Consider the following 23,553-nt stretch of genomic DNA (forward strand, 5'->3'; position numbering starts at 1 on the left):
CCTCGATGAGGGAACATGGATTAACGTTCAGCACTTGTATTCAACAGCTAATCAAGCCGCATTAATAAACATCATGGCTTGTTCCATCTCATCCTTTACATGGGAATCAGGTTTCAGCTTATCAATAAACATTGCCTCTTTAATCTTTCTTCTTTGGAGGCTCCGTTCCATTGCTAGCACAGAGATCTTCACTAACATTGCTCTACCAGCATGTTTCTCCCTCATATAAAGGGACCAAGGTCTAGCACACGTTTCATTATACTGAATATCAGCCAAGTGCTCCTAATATCACAGTCACTTCAGTGGATAGAGAGTTACATTCATGTCCCAACCTATCCCTTCTCCTTCTCCTGCATCATGTCACCGCTACAGCCCCCACAAGTGCAGTATAGGAACAATATGCTCCTTCCTTTCTCTAGACCCAAACATGCTCCTTCATTCCCCTAGACCTCTAGACCTACCCCCTCCTCCATTTTGTAGCAATTCCTTCTCAGAGAACAGCCCTCCTTACCATATCCCCACAGCTGCAAGCACTGCTGTTCGTAGGTCAGGCACATTCCGCTGTAACAATATGCTCTCCCATCTGCACACGGAGTGCCATCCATCTGGTAGAAGTTTGCTGGGCAGAACGGTGATTTGCCTGTGCAATATTCTGGCAGGTCACATGGTCTAGCTTGTTCCCGGCAAAGAGTTCCTGGTGAGATCAGCTAAGGAATTAAAATAGTTTAATAAAAAATCAATCAATCAATCAATAACATATAAAAGAAGCAGTTATTTCTGGATGGAACTCAGGTGAACACATCTTATTATTCAGAATAAGAAGAAACAGTTGCAGAAACAGTCCTTTTTCTCTTGAGTGATATCAACAGTTATGTGACACATAAAGTGGCTTTGTTTGCACTGGCAGCAAAAAAGATAAGGAAGAGAGAACTAGACAAAATTGCCATAAACTGCCATGGAGATTCAGACGGCTGAGTGAAAGCTGAGTTTTAGTTATGGTAAATTTCAAGTTATCTGTGTAATTTCAAGGTATTTGTATTACTGTATATATGTATGGATGCTTTCTTTTGATGTATTTGTCATGACCTTTGGTTAGTACAATAAACTTTGATTCTTTCTCCTTCCATTAAGTATCCCAGCCAATAAGCAACCATGTAATGATCAGAATGACATTTTAGCAAACCAATAACACCATCATTGAGGGCAAAAAAGCCAGCTGCAATGCTTCCTTGACTTGTCACATGATTGATTCCAATCCACTGGATCATCAGTTCCTCACAGTCTTCATGGGCAAACCTTTACCTTCATTCCACATAGTTTCCTAAGCATCACCAAAATGGAAAGAACTTTTCACCATTGCCAACAATGGGTTCCCCTTTTGTCTCACCTCTACCTGAAATAGTCCATCTCCCATCTCTCTTTGTCAAGTTCTTCTCCTTTTAAGTTGTTTCTTAAGACACTGCTTCAACAAAGCCTCCCCTGAAGCACTCTCTGAAGTGTTCTAGGGGCCTCCTAGTGATACTCTACCCTCCCTACTCATTATCCATGGCCCGACTTCTCCCACACAAGGGGAGAAGTCTCTGCCACTCAATGATAGAGGAACATGCAGTTTGTATTGCAAAAAGATCCCAGGTTCAATCTGCGACATCTCCAATGTTTAAGACAGCAGGGCCAGTAAAAGCATCTGCCTGAGATACTGAAGAGCTTCCTCAACAAGCTGGGGTTCTAGACAGATAGGGTAGGGGCCAGCTCCTTCTAGCTCTGAACATAAATCTTCAGTAGCACTTCCAGAGTCCTGGCTCCATAGTCACAGCCAATGTCCTGTCCATTAACCAAGCTGTTGGGTAGCACCAGGCCATCCCTACTGGCTCAGTGCAGTGTGACTGTTATTAGATTGTGCACCTACTGCTGACCCGTAGCATTTTCCTTGCGAAGTTCAGCACAGTGACAGGAAAGAAAGGGGTTTGCATTCACAAAATCACAAGGAAGCCTCTATGTACGCAAAACCCAAGAACACGATTGATTCTTCCCATCGCTGAGGATTTTTATCATTGCTGCTCGACATTGCTGTGTACATTGGTACCACGCCTGTATCTAGACAGCAATATGCAGCTGCTGCAATGTGGATTAAGACAATGCATGCTAAATCTATGTTGGCAGTGATGTGCAAAATGCTGAATCCCGCGTGTAAAGTGGCTGCACATGACCAGTAGGCCACAAGCATAGGACCAGCACACGCAGTAATTTTAAGCAACCACTGGGTGGCTTGTTATCATGAGAACTGGCCCTCAAGGGGAAGCATGAAAGGAGTTAACATACCAAGCTTATTTTAAGGACATTTTCCGAGGAAAGTTGAGATGTAAAGTGAGACTTAAACATCCATTGCCTGTATATATAACCACCCGGTCAATGTAGTTTGATCAGTCAGTAGGCTGGTAAAGGAATTTGTGTGTGCAGTATAGCGTAGAAGAGAAAGCTATGAGCCAAGATGCAAGACAGTTTAAGCCCCCTGGAGAACACAATCTGAGTTCCCAAGCACATGTTCTGTCTTTCCATGCAGAGGCACAGCACACAAAAAGAGACACTAATAAACTGGTAATACAATCAAGCAGGGAGGCTCAGCTCCAAACCCAGCAAGGCCCAGTTGCTGCCTTTGAAAGACAAGCTTTCTACTTGCAGTTGTTAACTCCCGTAATCGCAGGGCGGCACCAGCATAAGCCTAAACAGCTGACATGTGTGTGAGGCTCCCCAAAGATACAGTAGAGGGCAAAATAGGTGACTCTTTCATAGTCTTGCCTAAGTGTACAAACACCTGAAGATTTCAATCTACAGGGTGTCACAAAAGAGGCAGTAACAGAAGCTGTTTCAAGCAAAAACTGTCCAGGTAATAGCGAAATAGAAATGTGGCATCGTCAACTGTGAACAGGACCTGCATCTTTAGCCAGCCAGGTTGCCCTGGAGTAAACACAGAAAGGGAAAGTAGACTACTTCTGCATCTTTCTACAGGGAAGTCCAGGCATTTTGACACATGCACTCAGTTTACAATTGACAGTGTTGCACAGGTATTCTCTTCTATTTAGATGTGACCACTTTTTATCCTGTGGTTCCCAAAGAGAAGCGTGGATCAGCTCTCGCACTCACTAAATCTAACATCCAAATGGGCCCCAAATTGAATGAGGTCACCTGTCCCCACCCTCCTACTTCTCCTTTATCATCCTTTCTTTTCTTGCATTATGGAGAGAAGAACCAAGTCATCCCACCTTGCATTGGTGACAGCAGGTCCCATGAGCGCACTCAGCACCAGGCTTCAGAGAGCAATTAGCAGCATCGCAGCAAGGATTATTGCATTCCTGAGGGAGAGACAGAAGAAACAAGGCACATGCTGTGTTTACAGGGCAGATGTTCGGAAACAAGACATATGCTGTGTTTACAGGGCAGATGTTCGGAATCTAAAAACATCGGAAAGCATTTGGCTGTGGTTCGGGAGTGGGGAAGGGCTGTAAGACTAGCTGCACATGTTTTCTGTCTTCAACCCGAGCACAACAAAGACTCTGGAACACACCCCAAGCATTCTCTCTAGCCCTCATATCACTGCCGCTGCAATGTTCTTCTGGGCTGCCACAATGATCCAACTGCAGCAATTCTCAAATAAATTGGGATCAAAATACTATTTTCAGGTCAGAGTTTCTCATACAGCAGGATCTGCAATTGTATGTGAGGAGAACGACAAGTACTGGATCACTGTGGAACTGTTTTAGATATTCCATTCCTTTCCCTTTTATGTTATGATGGGCTGTGGCTATATGCAATACTGTTTGCATGTATGATCATTGTGAATCCAAAACCCACCCTTCTACATGGCTTTCTAGTGCAGGAGTGTTGAACTTCCAGCGTCTTCCAGATCACACCCACTTATGCAAACTGGCATGGCTTAACCTCAACAGCCTTGGGTGGGATGAATTTTGACTAAAGGTGCAATCCTATGCATGTTTGGACAGAAAAAAGTCCTACAACTCCCAGAATTCCCCAGCCAACCTAAGGACTTTTTTCCTGTCTAAACACACGTAGGACTATGCCCTTGAGGAATATCACAGTGCCCTAAAGGAATATCGAGGAGCTTTCATTGCCTATAAAGGAATAATTAACAAAATGGCAACAGTAAGGGGAAAATAAACTTTTTAAGCAGGGTCCAAAGATATAATCTAAAAAACCCAAAGCAGATCTCACATAGTTCCATTTTCTCATTCTCTGCCTACACTGCAATTTATATTTTAGTTTTTAATTCCAGTAAATGTTGTAGTACATAGGAGAAGGTTTTACTACAATCCCTTTGACCATGACATTTATGGAAATAACGAAAGAAGAGTTACCTCTGCTTCCCCGCAATCACACTCTTCCCCTTCTTCCAGATAACCATTTCCACATCTCTGCCCTCCATATAAGGTCTTGGTATCTGGCATATTGTAAAGGCACATCCCTCCACCAGACTGCAAGTACCGGTCCAGCTCCTTCCTATTACACCTGTTGAAAACCCTTGGAAATGGGTCCCTGTAAACAAGCGTGGGCAGAAGGACACATTATTGGAATTGATCCTCGAGTGACATATCACGGTGACTAGGGATGCTTCAGGAGGGGTCAGGCTCCGGGTTTTTGAGTGCCTTCAGGCAAGATGCTCCCAATGGTGAACCAGCAGGCTGCAATAGTGAAGAGAAAGAGCAATTCCAGGAGCCTCTTGCCAGTGGACCCCTGCTAGGGTGCAGGCTTTTGGCAGATGCCCAACCATGACCATCATCAGATGGGGGGACACACATTTCCATACCATCACTTCCCCCCAACCCCACCTCTATCCCACAATGCTTCCTCTTTCTTCACACGGGAAAAAAGTGGAAGTAAATCATGACCACATGGCCCATTCAGTGGCTGTTTTTATTGCGCTGCTTTTCCTGCAGACAGCAGAAAATGGCGGCACATTTCGTTTCAAAATAATAATAATAATAATAATAATAATAATAATAATAAGAAGAAGAAGAAGAAGAAGAAGAAGAAGAAGAAGAAGAAGATTATTTGCCGTGGTCTATTTTGTGATGAAAAAATGGCCAGAAGGAGCGGGAGATGCATGGGAGGCAGAAGACATCATCCTGCAAACATCTGTAAGTGGGCAGTAACAAGCATGCGATAAAACATTCGTCTGATGACACTCCATGTCTACTCTTGATGACAGTACTGCTTAAGGGTTTCATTCAGACTGCATTTTGAAGCAAGTGATCTGATTTGCACTTCCCAGACAAAGGGCTGCTTCTAACTAGCTTCACGGTGCTGCTCTGCCGTTCCTCCTCCCTGAAACCCCACAGGGAGCACAGGATTTCCGACAGTCATCCATGTACTGGAACCCACCCCTATCCTCTTCCCAGCTTCCAACAATCAATCAGTGGTCGCCATCCGCTCCGGAATGCCCTGGCCCAACACCGGAGGCAAACTCACACAGCAGAAGGGCCATGATGACCTCACTTTGAAGACAAAAGTCAGGGTAAATCCCTGATTTCTTTAAAGCACAACTTTGGCAAAAAGTTATAGAACTGACACAGTGCTGATTTGCAGCCACCACAGGGCTTTGAGGACGGATGGACAGCCCCTAAGTAAAACACAAAAATGGAGCTCAGTTTTTAGTATGTTCTAGTGAACCCAGTGGAGAGCCAACTCACCCTGTTGCAGCAGCCATGATGCAGCCTCCATCTATAGGACTGGCAGTGCAGCAGCCTGCTGAATCGTGGCTCATGCCAAAATTATGTCCCATCTCATGGGCCATAGTGGCAGCAACTCCAATGGCATTTTCAGAGTGATCCTGTTCAGGCACAACAGAATCAATGGTGAGAGTCAGCATATCACGTAGGAAAGTGAGAATGGAGGAGATGGGCTTATCAATCACAATGCCCAACATTATGTAGAATACTTAATTTAATTAATTAAATATGGTCATCTAAATGTGCCTTCAAGTCCCAAGTGAGCTTCTACATGGTTTAACAAGTATTGGATGAAGGAGATGACCTGATCCATTTTGTGGACTTAGAAGCAATTTGGAACAAGGACTCCATGTGGCAATTCTATAGATTTGGGTGCTATTGCATTCTCTTTCTCACCAATTTTTTGTCATTTGGAAGATTTTTTAAAACAACAACAACAACAACACAAAGGTATGTAATTCCATATTTTAAGGAACACATTCTATTAAAAATGTAAGAGCCATCTTGTCGGATCACACACATGGTTCATGGCTGGGGAATGCTGGAAGTTGTAGGACCTTTTTTTCTGTCTAAACATGCAATGGATTATGCCCTCAGCCTAGCAGTCCATTTCTGACAGTAGCCAGACACTTCTGGGATGAACCCCAGAAGCAGATCATGAAGGCCATACCCCTTGCCTATTATTTCTCCTCCCAACAAATAGTATGCAGAGGTACTGCCTCTGAACATGGAGGCTCCATTTAGCTATCATAACAAGTAGCTGCCAACAGACCTCCCTTCCATAAATTTATTTAACCCCCCTTTCTAAATCCATCAAAGACAGTGGTCATCATTGTGTCTTGTGACAGCAAATTCCATACTTACTTTTGTGTTGCATAGAGTACTGCTTTATCTTGGAAGTCTTGAATGTACTACCAACCAATTTGTGTATCTAGCAGCTATGTCTCCCCCCCCCCCCATTTTTAAATGTGTGTCTATTAGCATTATCTTGCCCCCTTTTACTCTAGAATAAGTACAGGGGCCCTATTCTGGAATGGGGCCCTAACATGGAGAGTGAAGGGGGCAGGGCTTTTAACATCTGGATCATCCCCATGGTGCCTACTTTAGAAGACAGAGCCACAAGACACACATTTAAAGCCATGTCTGCTTTGGCTTTCACTGGGGGGAACCTTGAGTCCTACTGACGGTAGCTGCAGCATGCACAAAGCATCACTCCCATTCATTTCAATGGCTTTTGAGCACAACAACTTCTTGGTGAGTTATGTTCCTGTATTAGAACAACTTACCATATTCACTCCTCCAGACTGATAGATAGAACACATGGCCTTCAAAGGTGCCAAGCCAATAGTAGTACCATGGAAGGACATCCCACTGAAACACATTAGGAGAGAGAATGAAATTGCAGATAAGAGTTAAATTACAAAGGCCTGAATGCTAAAGGATTCAGAGGAACCAGAGCCTTTTGTGTCCATCTGTGCAGAGGATAGAGAAACTCAGGATGGGCTCCCTCAGGGGAGCCACAGATGGCCATGTGCAGTTTTTCTTCCCATTCTAAAAGTCTTCCCTAATACTTGTAAGTACTTGTGTTCTGTGTATTTTGCCCTGCTCCTCACCCACCATTGCAATGGGGCCCCTAAGTAGCTTTCCAAAATGGAGTTTGATTCTTGAGTAAAGAACTCCCCACCCCTGATCTATGCATAAAGTTATGGGTTGTTTTTTTTAAAAAAAATCTATAAATAAAGCTCAAGACTGCTGTTTTCCCCTAAGGCTACATGCCAATGAGAATCTTTTATAGAAAATGGCATCACGGCATGAAAGTTATTCTTTCAAATGTAAGTTGAATTGCTCTTATTTAAAATGACAAGGGAAAAAAATGACAAGAAACAACGGTCTTGCAATTGGAATGCTCTTTACAATTTTGAAACCTACAAAAAGCACCTGTCCAGTGGAAGGTCATGGGGGACAGATATCATGGGGGACCATTCATGGGTCATCTGAATTCCCCCAAAGTCAGATACATAGGGTAAATAAATAGCTTCTGCTCAGTCCATTCCAAACACTGTGGCATTTAATCTCTATTAAATGCCCTGAGATCCACATGATGATCAGTCCCTTAGGAACCAGATCATCATCATCATCATGATGTAAAGATGCTTGTGTAAAATAAACACAGCAAATCAAGTGGAATGCATCATCAAAATGTCGCGTGACTGTGAATGATATACCAAGTAGAAGTGTGATATATAAAATAAAAAACAACAAACGAACAAACTTGTAGCATGAAGTATGGACACATTTCTACATGTCACTGATTCATGAACATTTGCCCCCCCCCCCCCCCAAATGTGCTTCCTGGTTTTGAGTCATAACTGCAGCTGATTCTACAGAAACATTAGAGGCATAATGAGTAGCAACACCTTCACAAAGAATAGTACAGGCTCACATCTTGTAAACATGGAGAGAGGGGGGCAATGTCATTCTTAGAAAAGCAACTCACGTGATCAGCTGGGCATTGTCATGCTTTTTATGCGTGAGCATTTTGCGCCTCCAAGAAAGAAAAGACCACAAGGTTGAATGTGGGTTCGCAGAGATGTCACACTTATTATGGTCATTCCAGACCTCAAGTCCAACCAGAGCAACCCGTATGTTCAAGGATTTGTAAAACTGAGATGTTGAGGGGGGAAAAGAGCTGGAGTTAGTCAACTGGCTCTGGTTCTACTATTTTTAATATGAGCTAAAGTTTAGAAATAACATGTTGCACCACTTTCTTCCTTATCCAGTTTGCCCTGGGAAGGAAATTGGCACAACCATATAGCAAAATGCTGACAGTGTTCTATAGCCCTGTTTTGATTTCTTAGATATGAACTAAGCTGAGACTGAGTTCTTAGAGACATTCTTAGAGTCAAACTAAGCACTACCTGCAAATGTCTGTAATTAGTCCCTGAAGGCTCTTTTATCTGGAACAGCAGCTTGGGTGGGTGGCGGTGGTGATGTGAGGCAGAGAAACAGCACAGAGGTGAGTGCTAGCATAAGCCAACATGTGTGCAACATAACTAGCATTTGCTACAGCAATGGGGGGAAAGTGGTGATTGTTGCCTGCCTACCATTCATCTGCTTCAAATGTTCTCTCAGCGGCTTTCCCCCATGCAACAGGTTTGTCCTCTGAAACATTTGGAAACCCACAGGGCGAAAGTGACGTGAGGGTGGGGCTGGGAGGATTTGGAATGATGGGAGGGGAAAAGGTTAGCCTTTTCTCCCCCAACCTGCTTTTCTCTGGAATAATAGTAGCTATCTGCATATAACATGCCATTAGGTCCTCAGCTTTTACACTTCTTAAGGATGTCCGTTTTCTTGTAAACCGTACGTAACTGGACTCACCTTATCTACATAATTGGCAGCCTCCACTAACTTGTTCTTGGTTGCTTGAAGGTCGTAATTATGCTTCTGAAACTAAAAGGGAGAAGAAAAGCAATTCAGAACCATACTGCAAAAGATCACTGCTGTGAAATGCATTCCTGTGGGGTTCTGGCCTGGCTCCCGTATGATGCTGCCCCCAGAAAGCTGACTACTGTTACTAGCCAACCAACAAGACTTGAAACATAACAACCCTGTTTAGACGACACACTAAGCCACAGTGGTTAAGCATTTTGAGCTAAACATTATGGCAGAGTGTGTTGGGTGAACCATGACTTAGCATGTTGTGTGAACCATTCCTAACCATGGTGGCTACATAGCCACAGTTTAAACATGCTCACTAACCATTTGCTGCAAAAGGGTTAGCGGCCTAACCATGGCTTAGCGTGGCCAACGTTTCAGTTTCACGTTATCCCATTAACATTTATAAGTCAAAGTTTTGGTTTAATAATATCACCCAACAAATCTTTTTCCTTGGCCTCTACCCCTCCAGCACATGCTTAAATGAAGTATTGTATTATTAATACTTAAATCATAAACCAGAATAAATAAAACTTGATATGTATATTGTATGATTTTGCTATACTGATTACTTCTTTTTGCATGACTTCGTTATATTGGTTATGGGTTTGTGTCATTTTCTTTTGTGTAAGTCGCTTTGACACTTCCTTGGTGGTGGGAAGCAAACTAAAATCTAATAAATGAATGAAATGAAAATTAAATGAATAATTCAGAGTAATCACATGCATTTTTTCTTGATCTGCTGATTTGATTATTTCATGATCCCAATTTTCTGAATGGTAGAAAGGTTAAAGTTTAGCCTTTATATGGGCAAGTGTTTTTTATTTAATACAGAACACTAAAGATCTAAGGGATCTTTATAATAATTTCTTTTATTTACAAATGGACAAGGTGAACAGACATTTTGGGGCTGCAACAGCAAGCACTCAGGCAGAATTGGCTTACACCATAGTATCAGAACAGCACTACAAATTCTAAAAAGAGCACTTAACATAGCAGATCCAGGATTGCTTCTTCTCAAACCCCCACAATTATGAAAAGAGGGCCATCTCCCCATACAACATTACACAACACTGTTGGAACATTATTCTGAACATGGAATCTGGAAGTTTTTGGCAGAGGTTATTTAGATTATCTTGATCCAAACAGCATGTTTTATAGAAACCAATATTTGTAATCCCTCTCCCTCATGCTCAGCCAGTTCCTTCGCCCCATACTAGCTTTATGGCAACTCATCCTGTCCTGATGTTCGCATACGATCTCAGTAATTTGCTGTGCAGGCCATAAATCATGACTATTGCAAGTGCAGATGTAGCTTCTGCTTTGCAGCCTCTGTGAAGGAAACACTGCAAAAAAATGTGTGTGCAATGCATGTCTTTTAGAACAGGGGTGCAGAACCTCAGGGCCAGAGGCCAAACCCAACCCTCTGGGGTTTCCCAGTAAGCCATGCCCTTTTCTACGACCATTATTATTATTATTATTTATTTATATAGCACCATCAATGTACATGGTGCTGTACAGATTACACAGTAAATAGCAAGACCCTGCCGCATAGGCTTACAATCTAATAAAGTTGTAGTAAACAATAAGGAGGGAAAGAGAATGCAAACAGGCACAGGGAAGTGTAAACAGGCACCGGGGTAGGGTGAGGCTAACAGTATAGAGTCAGAACAAACTCAATATTTAAAAGCTATTGTTTAGTGGTTTCCTGGCTTTTGCATGTTTTTCGTCCATTCTGAAATGCCTCTCCTAAGTCTTAGCTGCTTGCAGCAAGAGTGTTCAGCTACAATATGCTGGCATCTTCAATATTTTTGGTCCTGCCCCTTTTGGCCCATCCCACCACTTGAATGGCCCCCAAGTGCTTCTCTAAAATGGAATTTGGCCCTTGAGTTGAAACAGGTTTTGCCTCCTTGTTTTAAAATATATCTTCTACTGGAAGTATTAATGAAGTATCTGTTATCTGAGCATATTCATTAAACAAAAAAACTACGGTTTACAAAACAACGTTAAAGCTCTACAGTTTTCAACCAAGCACCAAAAAAAGCAGGGAAATTGGGAGCTAAGTCTCACAAGCCGTGTCCCTGTAAATATTGCTTTATCCAAGTAACAAGCAGCGCAGGAAGTGGGGGACTTGTGACCTTTCTGTTAGACTATGGCCTCAGCTAGACCAGGGGTTTTTACCGCGATGATCTCATGATTTTATGATCGTGAGATCATCGCACTGGTCTACACGCAGTGCACGACATTGTGGACGCCATTTTTTTTTTAAAGAAGGAGCGCACGAGCTCTCATGTGCAGAAAGTAAGCCTTGGTGCAGAGCTCCTGAGGAGCTCTGCGCCCCATGCATGGGTCCCTGCTCCTCGCGAGTAACTGTGAGGAGCCAGGACAAACCTTAATTTTATTTATTCATTTATTTATTTATTGCATTTATATACCGCCCCATAGCCAAAGCTCTCTGGGCAGTTCACAAAAGTTAAAAACATTAAACATTAAAAGAATACAAAATTTTAAACCATCAAAAACATAAAAACAATGGTATAAAAACAACAGTATCAATTTAAAAACAACAGTTCTGGGGGTTGTTAAAAAACAAACTTAGCGTTGTTAAATGCTGTTAAATGTCTGGGAGAAGAGAAAAGTCTTGACCTGGCACCTGAAAGATAACAGTGTTGGTGCCAGGCAAGCCTCATTGGGGAGATCATTCCACAGTCGGGGGGCCACCACCGAAAAGGTCCTCTCCCTTGTTGCCATCCTCCGAGCTTCCCTCGGAGTAGGCACTCGGAGGAGAACCTTAGATGTTGAGCGCAGTGTACAGGTAGATTCATGTCTGGATCAGCCCGAGACCGTGGAAAAAGCGGGCTCAAAGGGCAGGGTGAGATCCCGAGGCAAGGGAGGGATCATCCCTCTCTGATCCCAGGATCCCCTGTGCATCATGTGATCGCACAGGGACGATCCCAGAGATCGCCCCAGGATATTGCCCTGTCTAGCTATGGCCTATAACTCCCATCATGCCTGACTACTGGCCATAGTAGGGATGATGGGAGTGAGTCCAACAGCATATGGAATCCTACACTATTTGTGGGTTTGTGTGCTCTTTGAAAACAACAGCAAGAGTAACAACAACAACAACAACAACATATATTTCCTTTTTTTCTTAGGGTGAGATTGGGAAAACAAATCTGCCCATTTCTCTCTGAGGTCTCGAAACAAATACGTACATTTCATTTATCTAGCAAAAGAATATGGGAAATCAAACACAAGCATCTTCTACATTTTTCTCACTCTGGGCGCAGCTTCTTAGGAAGAGAGAAATGCAATGGTGTTTCTGCTCTAGTTTTACTTAGAATAAATTATAGCTCGTGTTGACGATGGTGGGAACATGTACTTTACATCAACTGCAAAATTACAAGTGGGAAAACAAGAGTCATATAAAGATCCAGTTCCCCCAGATAAATTATACGAGCAGCCGCCACATCTTTGAAGGAGAGTGGGCCAGGAAAAAAAAGCCATTAAAATAAAAGATGCCTGCATGACCTAACAGTCCTGGGAGCGATTAACAAGACATGGACCCAACAAGATCCAGGTCACTAATTAGAAACAGACTCCAGGCATATTCAGGCAGGATGTTTTTACATCTCTGTCAATTGCTTACATGGGCTACGTAAAATAAGCGAGTGGTCTCAACCACAATTTCAATCTTTACTAAATGTTTCAGGAGAAGGGCCAGTAGCTAAATGAATAGGAGTGGAGAATTATGATTGCAGTTCTGGGCTGAGGAACATTGCTAGGTTGGATTTGGAAAATGCACACAGCAGCTAAAAAGCCTGTTACAAAGGAGATCGAAATTGGAGTTTTGCTTTTTTATATTAAAAGCAGCCACAGACAATTCCAAATTTAACTGGAAGTCAGGAGAGGTTAACCACTTTCTCCCCGTGCCATTTTCCAAATCAAAAGCCAATGATACTGTCAAAGTTAATATTAGCTGTGGTGAAGAAAAATTAAATCAGGATACAGGATACCCCTATAACTACATCTAAGTAAAAATCAATCATTGGAAGGTTCAGGGCACAATCCTATGGACTGAGCCTTTGCTGCTTGGAAGCCCATTGGGCAGAAGGAGCAGCAGAGGCAATCTTCACCTCCCTGCCCTCTGGTCTGCTATATTTTCTCTACACTAGTTTTTCAGTCCACCTAGTGAGGATGCTTTGGAGGGGGAGGGAAGGAGGCTCAGGATAACTTGTATCCTGGCCTCTCCCATCTCCTCCTCTCCCCGCCTACCAGAATACCTGTTCTAGATTTTTAGAAAAAAACTGATTTTGCTTTTTGGGCTCCCTGGAAAGACTACTGAGTAAATGCTAATACACCTCTCTTAAAACAATGTAAAATGTCTTATTAGGAAATGCAAATGTCAAATGTTAATAATAGATAATTAAGAATCTGAAAATATAAATAAGTAAAAAGTAGTAATTGCATTAAAAGGAAGATAATGCAGAGAAACAAGCAGGTTCACAATGAATTCTGGGTAGCTGGCATAAAAAATAGTGGTAAAGTTAACCTGATGGTATCCAAAGAGAAAATGCTGAGTTAAAGTCCTACCACTTGGGCCACAAAGTTATTTGAGTAAAGAACAGGTGTGAGGTTGTATTATTCCATGTCAAACATGACTGAAAGTATTTGCTTATCAATAACTGCGCCCTTATCTGGACAGTGATAGCCTAGCTACAGTTATCCATGCTCTGATAACCTCTCGTTTGGATTACTGCAATGCGTTATACGTGGGGCTGCCTTTGAAAACAGTCCGGAAGCTTCAGCTGGTACAAAACAGGGCAGCCCGTTTACTAACAGGGACTGGCTGGCAAGATCACATTACGCCAGTCCTTTTACAACTTCATTGGCTGCCAGTCCAGGTTTAAAGCCCTAAACGGTTTGGGGCCAGGTTATTTGAAGGAACGCCTCCTCCCATATGTACCTACCCAGACCTTAAGATCATCTACAGGGGCCCTTCTCTGTGAGCCCCTGCCAAAGGAAGTGAGGCAGGTGGCTACTAGGAGGAGGGCTTTCTCCGCTGTGGCACCTCGGTTGTGGAATGAGCTCCCCAGAGAAGTCCGCCTGGCGCCTACATTGTACTCCATTCGTCGCCAGCTGAAAACCTTTTTATTCACTCAGTATTAAGTAACACTTAATTTTAACTTAAATTTAAATTATACTGTTTTAACTATGTATTTTAACCTTATATCAATTTTGCTGCGTGGTTTTATCCTGGTTGTGCTTTTCATACTGTATTTTGTATTTGTGTTTTTAACCTGTTGGTTGTTTTATGATGGTTTTAATTTTTGTGAACCGCCCAGAGAGCTTCGGCTATTGGGCGGTATAAAAATGTAATAAATAAATAAATAAGCAAAAAAAAATTAGCATACATATCAAAAAGCTTGATACACAGTTGTATAGAGTTTAAGTTTAATTGGCAAATTTTGAGTAAGGATTTAACTTCTCAAAGGTACAGTTCAAAATTGATCTTATGTAGAAAGGCATAAATTTAAGTCTTTTTATATGTTCTAATTTTAGAGGAATGTTTAGTAACAATTAAGACTGTGATCATTAATGTATGGGATAGTAGATAATATTAGGTATGAGGTAATTTCTACACAAAAATGTGTAAATATGGATTGATTTTAGAATGCAGTTGCTTGTTCCCTGGTCAGCTGTACAGACTATTCAGAATTGAATGGGGAACATGGTACTTAGAATGATATCTTTCCTTTTCACTCTATTAGGACTGGAAGTCTAAGAACAAGAAAAAATAATTTTAAAAAATCCTGTTAAGTTATTAAGACCTAAGAATCTTTAGCAAAGGTCTGTTTAACAACAAGAATGTTTTATGTCATTTTATATAGATTGTATTTTTATGTGATGCTACAAGTATATTTCTAATTTAAAAATGGATGAAAAAAAATCCTTTACTAATTCTTGTTACTAGAAAACCAAAATATAATCCACCTAAAACAATTTTTGATGTACAATATGTGTATTGATCAGCTATAGGTAGTTAACGGGCAGTCAAAGTCTTCCTAAATATGAAACAATAAATGGAAAACACTGAGCAAAGGCCAAATCCATAACATGCCCCCTTTCTTCCTCCTCCTCCTTAGTCACTTTCCCACTCTCGAAGAAGCATTACTTATTCTTTCCATGCTGACTGCAAGAGGAAGGAGCCTCGGATCGGATCTCCTACTTCCCCTTCTGGGGTCAGAGCACTACGTCTGACCTCAGAGGGGTTTCCTAAGCCATCCTATGATCTCTGGGACACTTGCCCAGTGCCTGTAAGATTGCTCTTTCCTTCACTGATCGCCTGTGTAATGTGTAGTTTGTCACTGCATGGTCTATCAATCCTGGGTTTGATTTTGATCTGATCTAAATACATGTTTCTCTTACCTCTGCATGATCAGCCACTAGTAGAAGCTCCACATATTTCATAGACTGTTGATCATCCCTCTTTACCTATGGCAGAAGCACAGAAATTGTATTTGTTCAACTGATTTATAAAGCTTCTTAAAATTAAAATTACACATTCTTTAAAAAGTACTCGTTTTGTTACATACATAAAGTTGTTATCTGCGTAGTGGTTTTAAGGCAAATGAGTACCAAAAATGAGTTTAACCTTGCATGGGAAGTTCTTCAAAATAAGCATAAATGTATTTTAAATTATATAATTTTTTCCAGGAATTGTTCTCTTACAGTTAATTCACCTCATTTACACCAAGAGACATGGGCCTCATTTACACCAAGCAGGATATTCCATTATGGAAGTGGTATATAAAAGGCAGGAGCCACACCAAGCAGGATATAGCACTATGAAAGCGGTATACAGTATGTCTCAATGGGCCCCAACAGTTGTCAGTGCACTTCAGTACCACTATAAAGCAGTAGTGTGGCTCCTGCCTTTTATATACTGCTTTCATACCCTGTGGAATATCCTGCTTGGTGTAAATGAGGCCCATGTCTCTTGGTGTAAATGAGGCCCATGTCTCTTCCTCATCTTAGTGCCACTCTCACTCATCTCACAGACACTTTGGGCTTTGCTAGACCTACCGGGTGTTCCGTCGTTGAGGAGCGGTGAAAGCGGATTTCCCCGTTCAGCCGTGACGCCTCATGATCCACACCTTCCTTAAATTTGTGGCGGAAGTTTGCACCGGTTGTGCTGCTGCCGCCTCGAGCACGGTTGCGCAGCCACACCGGCCTGATTTCCGTGGGTTTTTTTTCGCTCGCCGCACAGTTTGCGCAAGTCCGAAAGACCGCAAACAGTATAGGTCGCTTGCGCAGCCGTCAGCGATGCCACCACGGCACCGGCGCCGGTGGCGGCACCGGCAGTGGCAGTGCCAGCTGAAGTGCTGCTGCTGCTGCTGCTGCTGCGTACCAGCCCCCTCAGGCACCAGCGAGTGCCGGTGTTGAGGGTCAACATTGATGCGGTCACTTCCTGATGGGGGTCGTGGCGGGTGTAATATGACCTGAGGTCAGTCGTCTGCATGGGCACTCTGTGCCTACATCTCCCATCATGCCTCTGAAGTGTCAGTGGCGATGACCGCCTCTGTGCCCTCCCCCCCATCCCACGGACCCAACCCACATCTGGGCGTAGGCATGGCAGCAGCCCAGAAACAGCTGTGCCCTCTTCCAGCCGCGTACCCACACCAACAGGCACACAGCCCTTCATGCCTGGACCGTCCCCCTCAGTCCCCGCTAGCCTTGACATCTTCGGCGCAGCGTACAGCACCGCCATTATGCGGCCGCTATGGCTGCCCACCGCGAGGAGTCACCAACTTCCCATGACTGTGGGATGCCCGCCTTTCGGAAAAGTGACCCACGCAGAGGTTGAAGTAGAAAAAACAGGCGCACATCCCCCACCCATCCCCCACACACCCCCAGCAGCACACCAGCCACTTTTCCGTTCCTCCGTTCCTGCGCAAATTGTCACTGTGGGAATAATAAAAAAAAAGCCGCTCAGCTGCGCTGCCCCAGCTGGCGGACTGGGTGCAAATGGCGGAGGTGGCTTGACCGAAGCCGCTGGCCACTCCCCTTAGCATGCCTTTTCCTGACCAGTGCGGACCGCAGTGACCTCACATCTTCCCACACCTACTCCGAATTAGCGCGGGCCGGCAGGAAAAGGCGCACTAGAACTCACTTTTTTAAAGACGGGATAAAGAGGCTTCACCACAGGATAACGATGGATCCTGGTGAACGTCATCTGGAAGCCTCGACACGACTGCGGAAGGTAACGCGCGCTACACCCTCGTCTAGTAACGCCCATACTTAATGTTTTGTGGATTACATGAATTCTTCATTAGTTATCAATGAATTAATGAAGGCAACGAAAATAACTACTGAGCTACTCCCCTGTAAATGTCTCGTTACAAGTCTTTTAATTTTAAATCATATTTTTAAATTTCTCATATACTAAAAACATTAGTAAATGTTTCTGGTCTTCATAGCTTTAAGGTGACCATGTCATTCAGGCATAGCAGGTCAGAAATTAGAAGATGCATTGTTGTGACTCAGGGAAACAATTAAAAAACATGAGAACCTGATAGATTATCTTCTTGTTGACCTAATTGCTGGCCAACAGGTTGACAAAACTTTCTGTTTCAGTCTCAAAAGAAAACTAAACTAAGTAATGGAAAAAGGGGTTTGTATAGCAAAGAAGTTAAGATTATGTGGTTGAACTAAAAATCCACAGTTCCACTCAGAGATGAATTCTCTGGGTGGTCTTATGTAAGGTACTATTTCTCAGACTCAGCCATCTTATCTGTAATACAGGGATAATAAACCACCCTATCTTACAGGGCACTTGTAAGGATTATTAAAATAATGCATGAGCGTCATTTTGAATGCTTAAGAAGCTATATGAGTTCTTATTATTTTTGTAAACCTCTTAGGATTTTTAATTTTTTAAATCTTATAGGATATAAGATATAATGCTTTATGTGTGTATGTTCTGTGTTTTAGAATTTTAAATTTTGTATACTCGTTTTTATCTTAATTTTAGAATTTTTGTAAACCGCCCAGAGAGCCCCAGCTATGGGAGTGGTATATAAGTGCAATAAATAAATAAATAAATAAAATGGGATAATTTAGAAATACTCACTCTGTGATAATGTGGCTCAGTTCGGCCTGTCAACTCAGTCAGCCAATCCATGGTATTTGACCCCAAATGCTGGTTTCCACAGGTACCCCTCGGAAACTTGAGATGTTCAGACCTGTAGATTGAGTGTTGCTCCTGGCTATGAGGAAGTGGTTCCAAGATGTAACTGAGGTTGCTGCCTAGAACTATAAGGCCTCTGAAAGACAATAGCAATAAGACAGAAGCTGTGAAAGCCAAGTATTTTGATTACTCAAAAATTAAGTGAAGGCTGCCATCTTGCACCCATTCACCTCGGTTGAACTCAATGAGGCTTACTTCTGACCAGACACATATAGGATTGTACTGCGAGTTATCTTAGTACTTACATTAGAATGTAAGCCTGAGGGTAGGGACTGTCTTCTTTACTGATACATTGTAAGCCGCTCCGAGAGCCTTTTGGCTGAGGTGCGGGATAAAAATACTCTAAATAAATAAATAAATAAAATAAACCAATAACCACCTTGCTTTATCTATATTTTTCATTTTATGCTGATTTGGGTTCACTTTCATTACATGTTAGTTAATGGCGACTGTGGGAAGGGCCTTTCCACTCTGTTTCAGATCATGCACAGACTTCTGAAATATTCTAAAACATAAAATATCTCCAAAATGCCTTGGTGTTAGGAATTTCGAGGAGTAAACTGGCAGCTCCCCCTTCTTCAGCATGGCACTATAATATTCAAACCAAAGTCCAGATGTATCCTTTGAAAAGGCAGGCCCTCTTTTCCTAGGTTATACCTATGCTGAAAGTAGGAAGCCAGACATGTTGATTGGTACACTCAGTTGCATGAGCACTTGGGAAACCAACAAATACCAACATCATCAGTATGTCTGGACTGTGATGATTATACATGTAATGCCTCCGACTTCCTAAAACAGAGGTTCAGAATCTCTTTCAATCTGAGGGTCAAATTCCATTTGAGAGAAGCTCTTGGGGGCCACATTCTGGTAGTGGGTGGGGTCAAGGGCAAAAGGGGTGTGGCCAAAATACAAAAAATGTCGGCATACAAGTTCTTCACTAAGCCTTATGGGAGACTTTTCAACCGTTTAGAATGTGGAACAAACTGCACGAAAGCCAGGAAACAACCAAATGATTGGTGGTCAGCAGAAAGGGGGTAGAGCCAGGGGAAGTGGGCATGGCCATGCAGCGACCCCCAAAGGTCCAGACTGAAATAACAGGCAGGCTGAACTTGGCCCCTGGGACTGCGGTTCTGCACCCCTGCCCTTAAACAAGGAACTTGCAGGTGTGTCCTTATTGGCTATGAACAGGATTTGCTTACTTCTTTCCAGTGGATGCTATGGAAACTGAAGCCATAACAATGATCCACTTCTACTTTTTTTTAGGACTAACACACTTTCTCCTCACCAAGGCAATAATAATAATAATAATAATAATAATAATAATAATAATAATAATAATACTGCTATGACACAGCTGAACATTTTAGCATTTTTAAAAAGTATCAGAACATTTAAGCATATTTGGCTAAGGTCTAAGATCAAGGAAAGGATGGACAGTAAGAGACAATGGGGAGTTGTGAATATAGTGCATTTGGGATTTTAAGAAAAACGTTATTTGAAACTTAATTCCTCCCCACACACACACACAGATGGGGAAATACTTTATGGCAGGGGGAAATGACTCCAGCTTTTTAAAAGCTTCTATTCAAATACATTCAGCTGGCTGTCAGTGGAGGGTGCCCTTCCTCAAGGAAAGATTTGACAGGACAGTCAGGGATTCTTCTCTGGCTGAAGGATGGCTTTTGATACTAGTAGCAGTGGTCAGCAATACCACAGCCAAGTTCCTATCACGGGAGTGGAATGACTAGATCACAAATGGGTAGAGAAAGAATGTGTGTAGAAGGGTCAAGTTCTGCAGCCAACACCATTATCAGTCAACTGTGGCCTAAACTACGCTAAGCAGGATATTGCACTATGAAAGCAGTATATAAAAGGCAGGAGCCATACTACTGCTTCATAGCGGTATTGACGTGCACTGACAACTGTTGGGGCCCATTTACACATACTGTATACCGCTTTCATAGTGTCATATCCTGCTTGGTGAGGCTCCTGCCTTTTATATACTGCTTTCATAGCGCTTTCATAGCGCAATATCTTGCTTGGTGTAGATTAGGCCTGTGTCTATCATAGGCAGCACTTACCTGAACATGCAAGCAGGATGGGGCTGCACTGAGTAGCTCCGCCCCTGATGTTGCACATGCTGTTTAGCTCCTCCCACAGGCATCCATGCATACAGGATGAATGTCTGCAGAAGGGCTTCCATACAAGCCAGAACCTTGCACTATTTTTATTTTTAGCACAATACTTATATACCACTTAATATAATAAAATCCCTAAGGGGTTCACATATAAATATTTAAGCAACACATTTAAAATACACTATTAAAAACAACTTCAATTGCAGTAGCAGTACAAATCCTGTTTAAAATACGCTATTAAAAACAAGTCTAGCTACAATAACAATACCAAACAATGCAAGGAGCAAACAATGAAGCAGAAAATGATTAATTTCAATTAATTGGTGCAGAAATTAAGCACTATTATTTCTTCTGGCTCATGTGGAAGCTGTACGTGCAAAGGCGTCCTCCATTCAGGCCAGGGGTGGGCAACTTTGGTGGAATAGGATCTGCACTGGCCTCCCCAGAACCCCCCATGCAAGCTGCATCCCTCCCCCGCCACCACTGGAAGCAGCCACACTGCCACCCAAGGGCCCCCACTGTGTCTCTTGCTGCTGCCACCGTGGCCACCACAAATGCGGGGGCACTACCAGATTCCCAGTGACTCTCTTGGGAAACAAGGTGTAATGTTTCCCAGGAGAAAAACACCTTCCCCAGCCTGCTAGGAAACAAGGCATATGCTCCCTGCATCCTGTATTGATTATGCTTCAGGATGGTTTCTCAATCAGAGGCAGGATCTACACTACTGCTTTATAACGGTATTGAAGTGCACTGACTACTGTTGGGGCCATGACTCAAACCGCTTTCAAAGTGTTATATCCTGCTTGGTGTGTGGCAACAAGGAGGCCCAATAGGCCTAGCCAGTCCTCCATAGAAACTGACTGTGCACAGAAAAACATATTCCTCGTAATTTTCAGTGCACAAAGAAGTTCTTTGGCAGACATATATCAATGTGGAGATAGTCCCTGAAGGTAGAAGGTTTGAAAGCCACTCCCTTAAAAGAAGCCAAATTTGTTTGTTTGTTTGTTTGTTTGTTTTTTTGAGAGCATTTTACATAGTTCTGGTAAAAAAAAAATGTTTTGTTACTTTACTTCAATTCTAATAAGAAAAAGTTACCAAACCATTTTTTTCCAGTTTTCCTAGACCAAAATTAATCAAACTGTTGAAACTGGAAACTAGCAAAAATGCAAATGACATCAAGGCATAAGAATTTGGCAGGAAAATAGTAATTATATGTTAAAGTTTGAAATAAACAAGGGAAAGAGATGGCTTTTTCTGACACAAGTTTGACTTCAGCCCTCTTAGCCCATTAGAGTATTCTGCTTTCTGGAATAGTTTATAGGGGAAGAAAAAGGGAATTTATTACATTAAACAGAATAATCAAAAAGAAGTATAAAGGAAAAATGAGGAATACATATAAGAAACATTATGGTGTCACTTCGAATGCTATACAAAGGTATTGTCTAGGCAAGCTGTCCAAATTTTACAGATGATAAGTGTGCTATTTTAGTTTTGTGTTCTTTACTGGAGCAAGACTTTCTAAGCTACCAGGGCAGCACAACTTCAAGCAAACTGAGAACCATTATGAAATCTTACATGGTTGTTTGGACAGCTGCCCTTGAAAGCCCAAATTGTCACTTTACTCAGACACTTCTCTGCATTTTCAATAACAAATAAGAATTCTATGAGAGTTCAGCTACACAGACTGCTTTGTAGGCTGCTCACCAGATTGCTTCCAGTGGATTATGCTGAAAGTATTTGCAAAGAGAAATTGTGTAAAATGAGAGCGTTGTAACTCTGAGAGATGTTCAGAGTTTGGATGTCACTTTTCCAGGAAATTGAGAAATATGAATTGTAGCTATAGGAAACTGCACGTGTTTCCTAAAATGGAAATCTTAAGCAATTGTTGGAGCATAAGAAGTATGAAACATAAGCAGAGCTTTATGTGTGGGACTGCCCGATATATGTCTAAAAATATTGGTAAATGTTAGAAGGCTATTCATTTGCTAAGCCATTGCATCATCCCAACTGAAATCAGGGACTGTCTGCCCTGGTCTGGAGTCTGATGCAATCCAATTACAGTTTGTGACTTTGCCTAAATAAAATATGTAGGCAATTTTCAGGTTATGAGGACAGGGCAGGTGTGGTTGGGAACTGCCAGGCCAAGGGCCTACACCCCAGCAGGGTCTCACTGATAAAAGCCCCCTGGACTTGCTCCTCCTCTTCATCACTGCAACCTGCTTATTCTCCTGCCTCTTCCTCTGGCCCAAACAATGGTGGTGGGGAGGAGGTGAAGCAGCAGATGCCACTGCCTACTTGCTTCCTGGCTCTCCGCCTGTCAAGAAAGCAAGTGGGGGCAAGAATGAGGAAGAGGAGGCAGAGCAATAGCAGCTGGTGACCATGGTGATGAGAATGTAAATTCACTGAGGGGTGGGGCCCACTGAGTGTGTCTTGACCAAGGGTTCTCAAAAACCTAAAGCTGGCACTGTATGAGGATGCCAGTTCATACTGATGTGCTATAAGCCAAAATTGTGGCCAACATTTTCACTGATGTTTTCATATATTGCACCACTAATGTAATAAATGTGGGGTAATGATTAGTGCTGGGCTTTGGCCAAGAAGATCTGGGTTAAGATCCCTATTCAGCCATGAAGTCCCTTGAGCAAGTCACAGTCCCTGTTCAGAAGACACCTTAAACCATGGCTTTAGCTATGGTGACTAAGGCAAAAGTCTTATTCACCATGGTTAAAGCCATGGTTTAAGGTGTCCTCTGAACATGGCCCAGCTTTCTGGCTTATCCACCATGGTTAAAGCCATGCTTTAAGGTGTCTTCTGAATGGGGCTATACTCTCTCAGCCAAACCTACTCCACAGGGTTGTAGTGAGGTAACTCACATCCATTCATGCTATGAGCTCATTGGAAGTAGGGTGGCATATGCATTACTAATTATACTGTGGCCAGAATACATATTTTCAGTACATATTGGAGCGGCACTAGTCCATACCAC

The 23,553-nt window shown here is 42.5% G+C and overlaps 1 protein-coding gene across 1 annotated transcript in view; it reads right to left on the reverse strand.

Annotated features, from left to right (window-relative positions):
- ADAM19 (ADAM metallopeptidase domain 19) overlaps window positions 1–23,553 on the reverse strand; it is a 71,271-nt gene that overhangs the window by 14,074 nt on the left and 33,644 nt on the right. Inside the window, exons 6-14 of the mRNA XM_063121562.1 lie at window positions 18,313–18,505; window positions 15,609–15,674; window positions 9,120–9,191; window positions 8,239–8,405; window positions 7,028–7,112; window positions 5,703–5,842; window positions 4,371–4,548; window positions 3,261–3,350; window positions 512–707 (exon numbers count right to left, since the gene is read on the reverse strand). Of these exons, the coding sequence (XP_062977632.1) occupies window positions 512–707; window positions 3,261–3,350; window positions 4,371–4,548; window positions 5,703–5,842; window positions 7,028–7,112; window positions 8,239–8,405; window positions 9,120–9,191; window positions 15,609–15,674; window positions 18,313–18,505 (1,187 nt within the window). The remainder of the gene's footprint in view (window positions 1–511; window positions 708–3,260; window positions 3,351–4,370; window positions 4,549–5,702; window positions 5,843–7,027; window positions 7,113–8,238; window positions 8,406–9,119; window positions 9,192–15,608; window positions 15,675–18,312; window positions 18,506–23,553) is intronic.

The sequence above is a fragment of the Elgaria multicarinata genome, chromosome 3, assembly GCF_023053635.1.
Source record: "Elgaria multicarinata webbii isolate HBS135686 ecotype San Diego chromosome 3, rElgMul1.1.pri, whole genome shotgun sequence".
Lineage (NCBI taxonomy): Eukaryota > Metazoa > Chordata > Lepidosauria > Squamata > Anguidae > Elgaria > Elgaria multicarinata.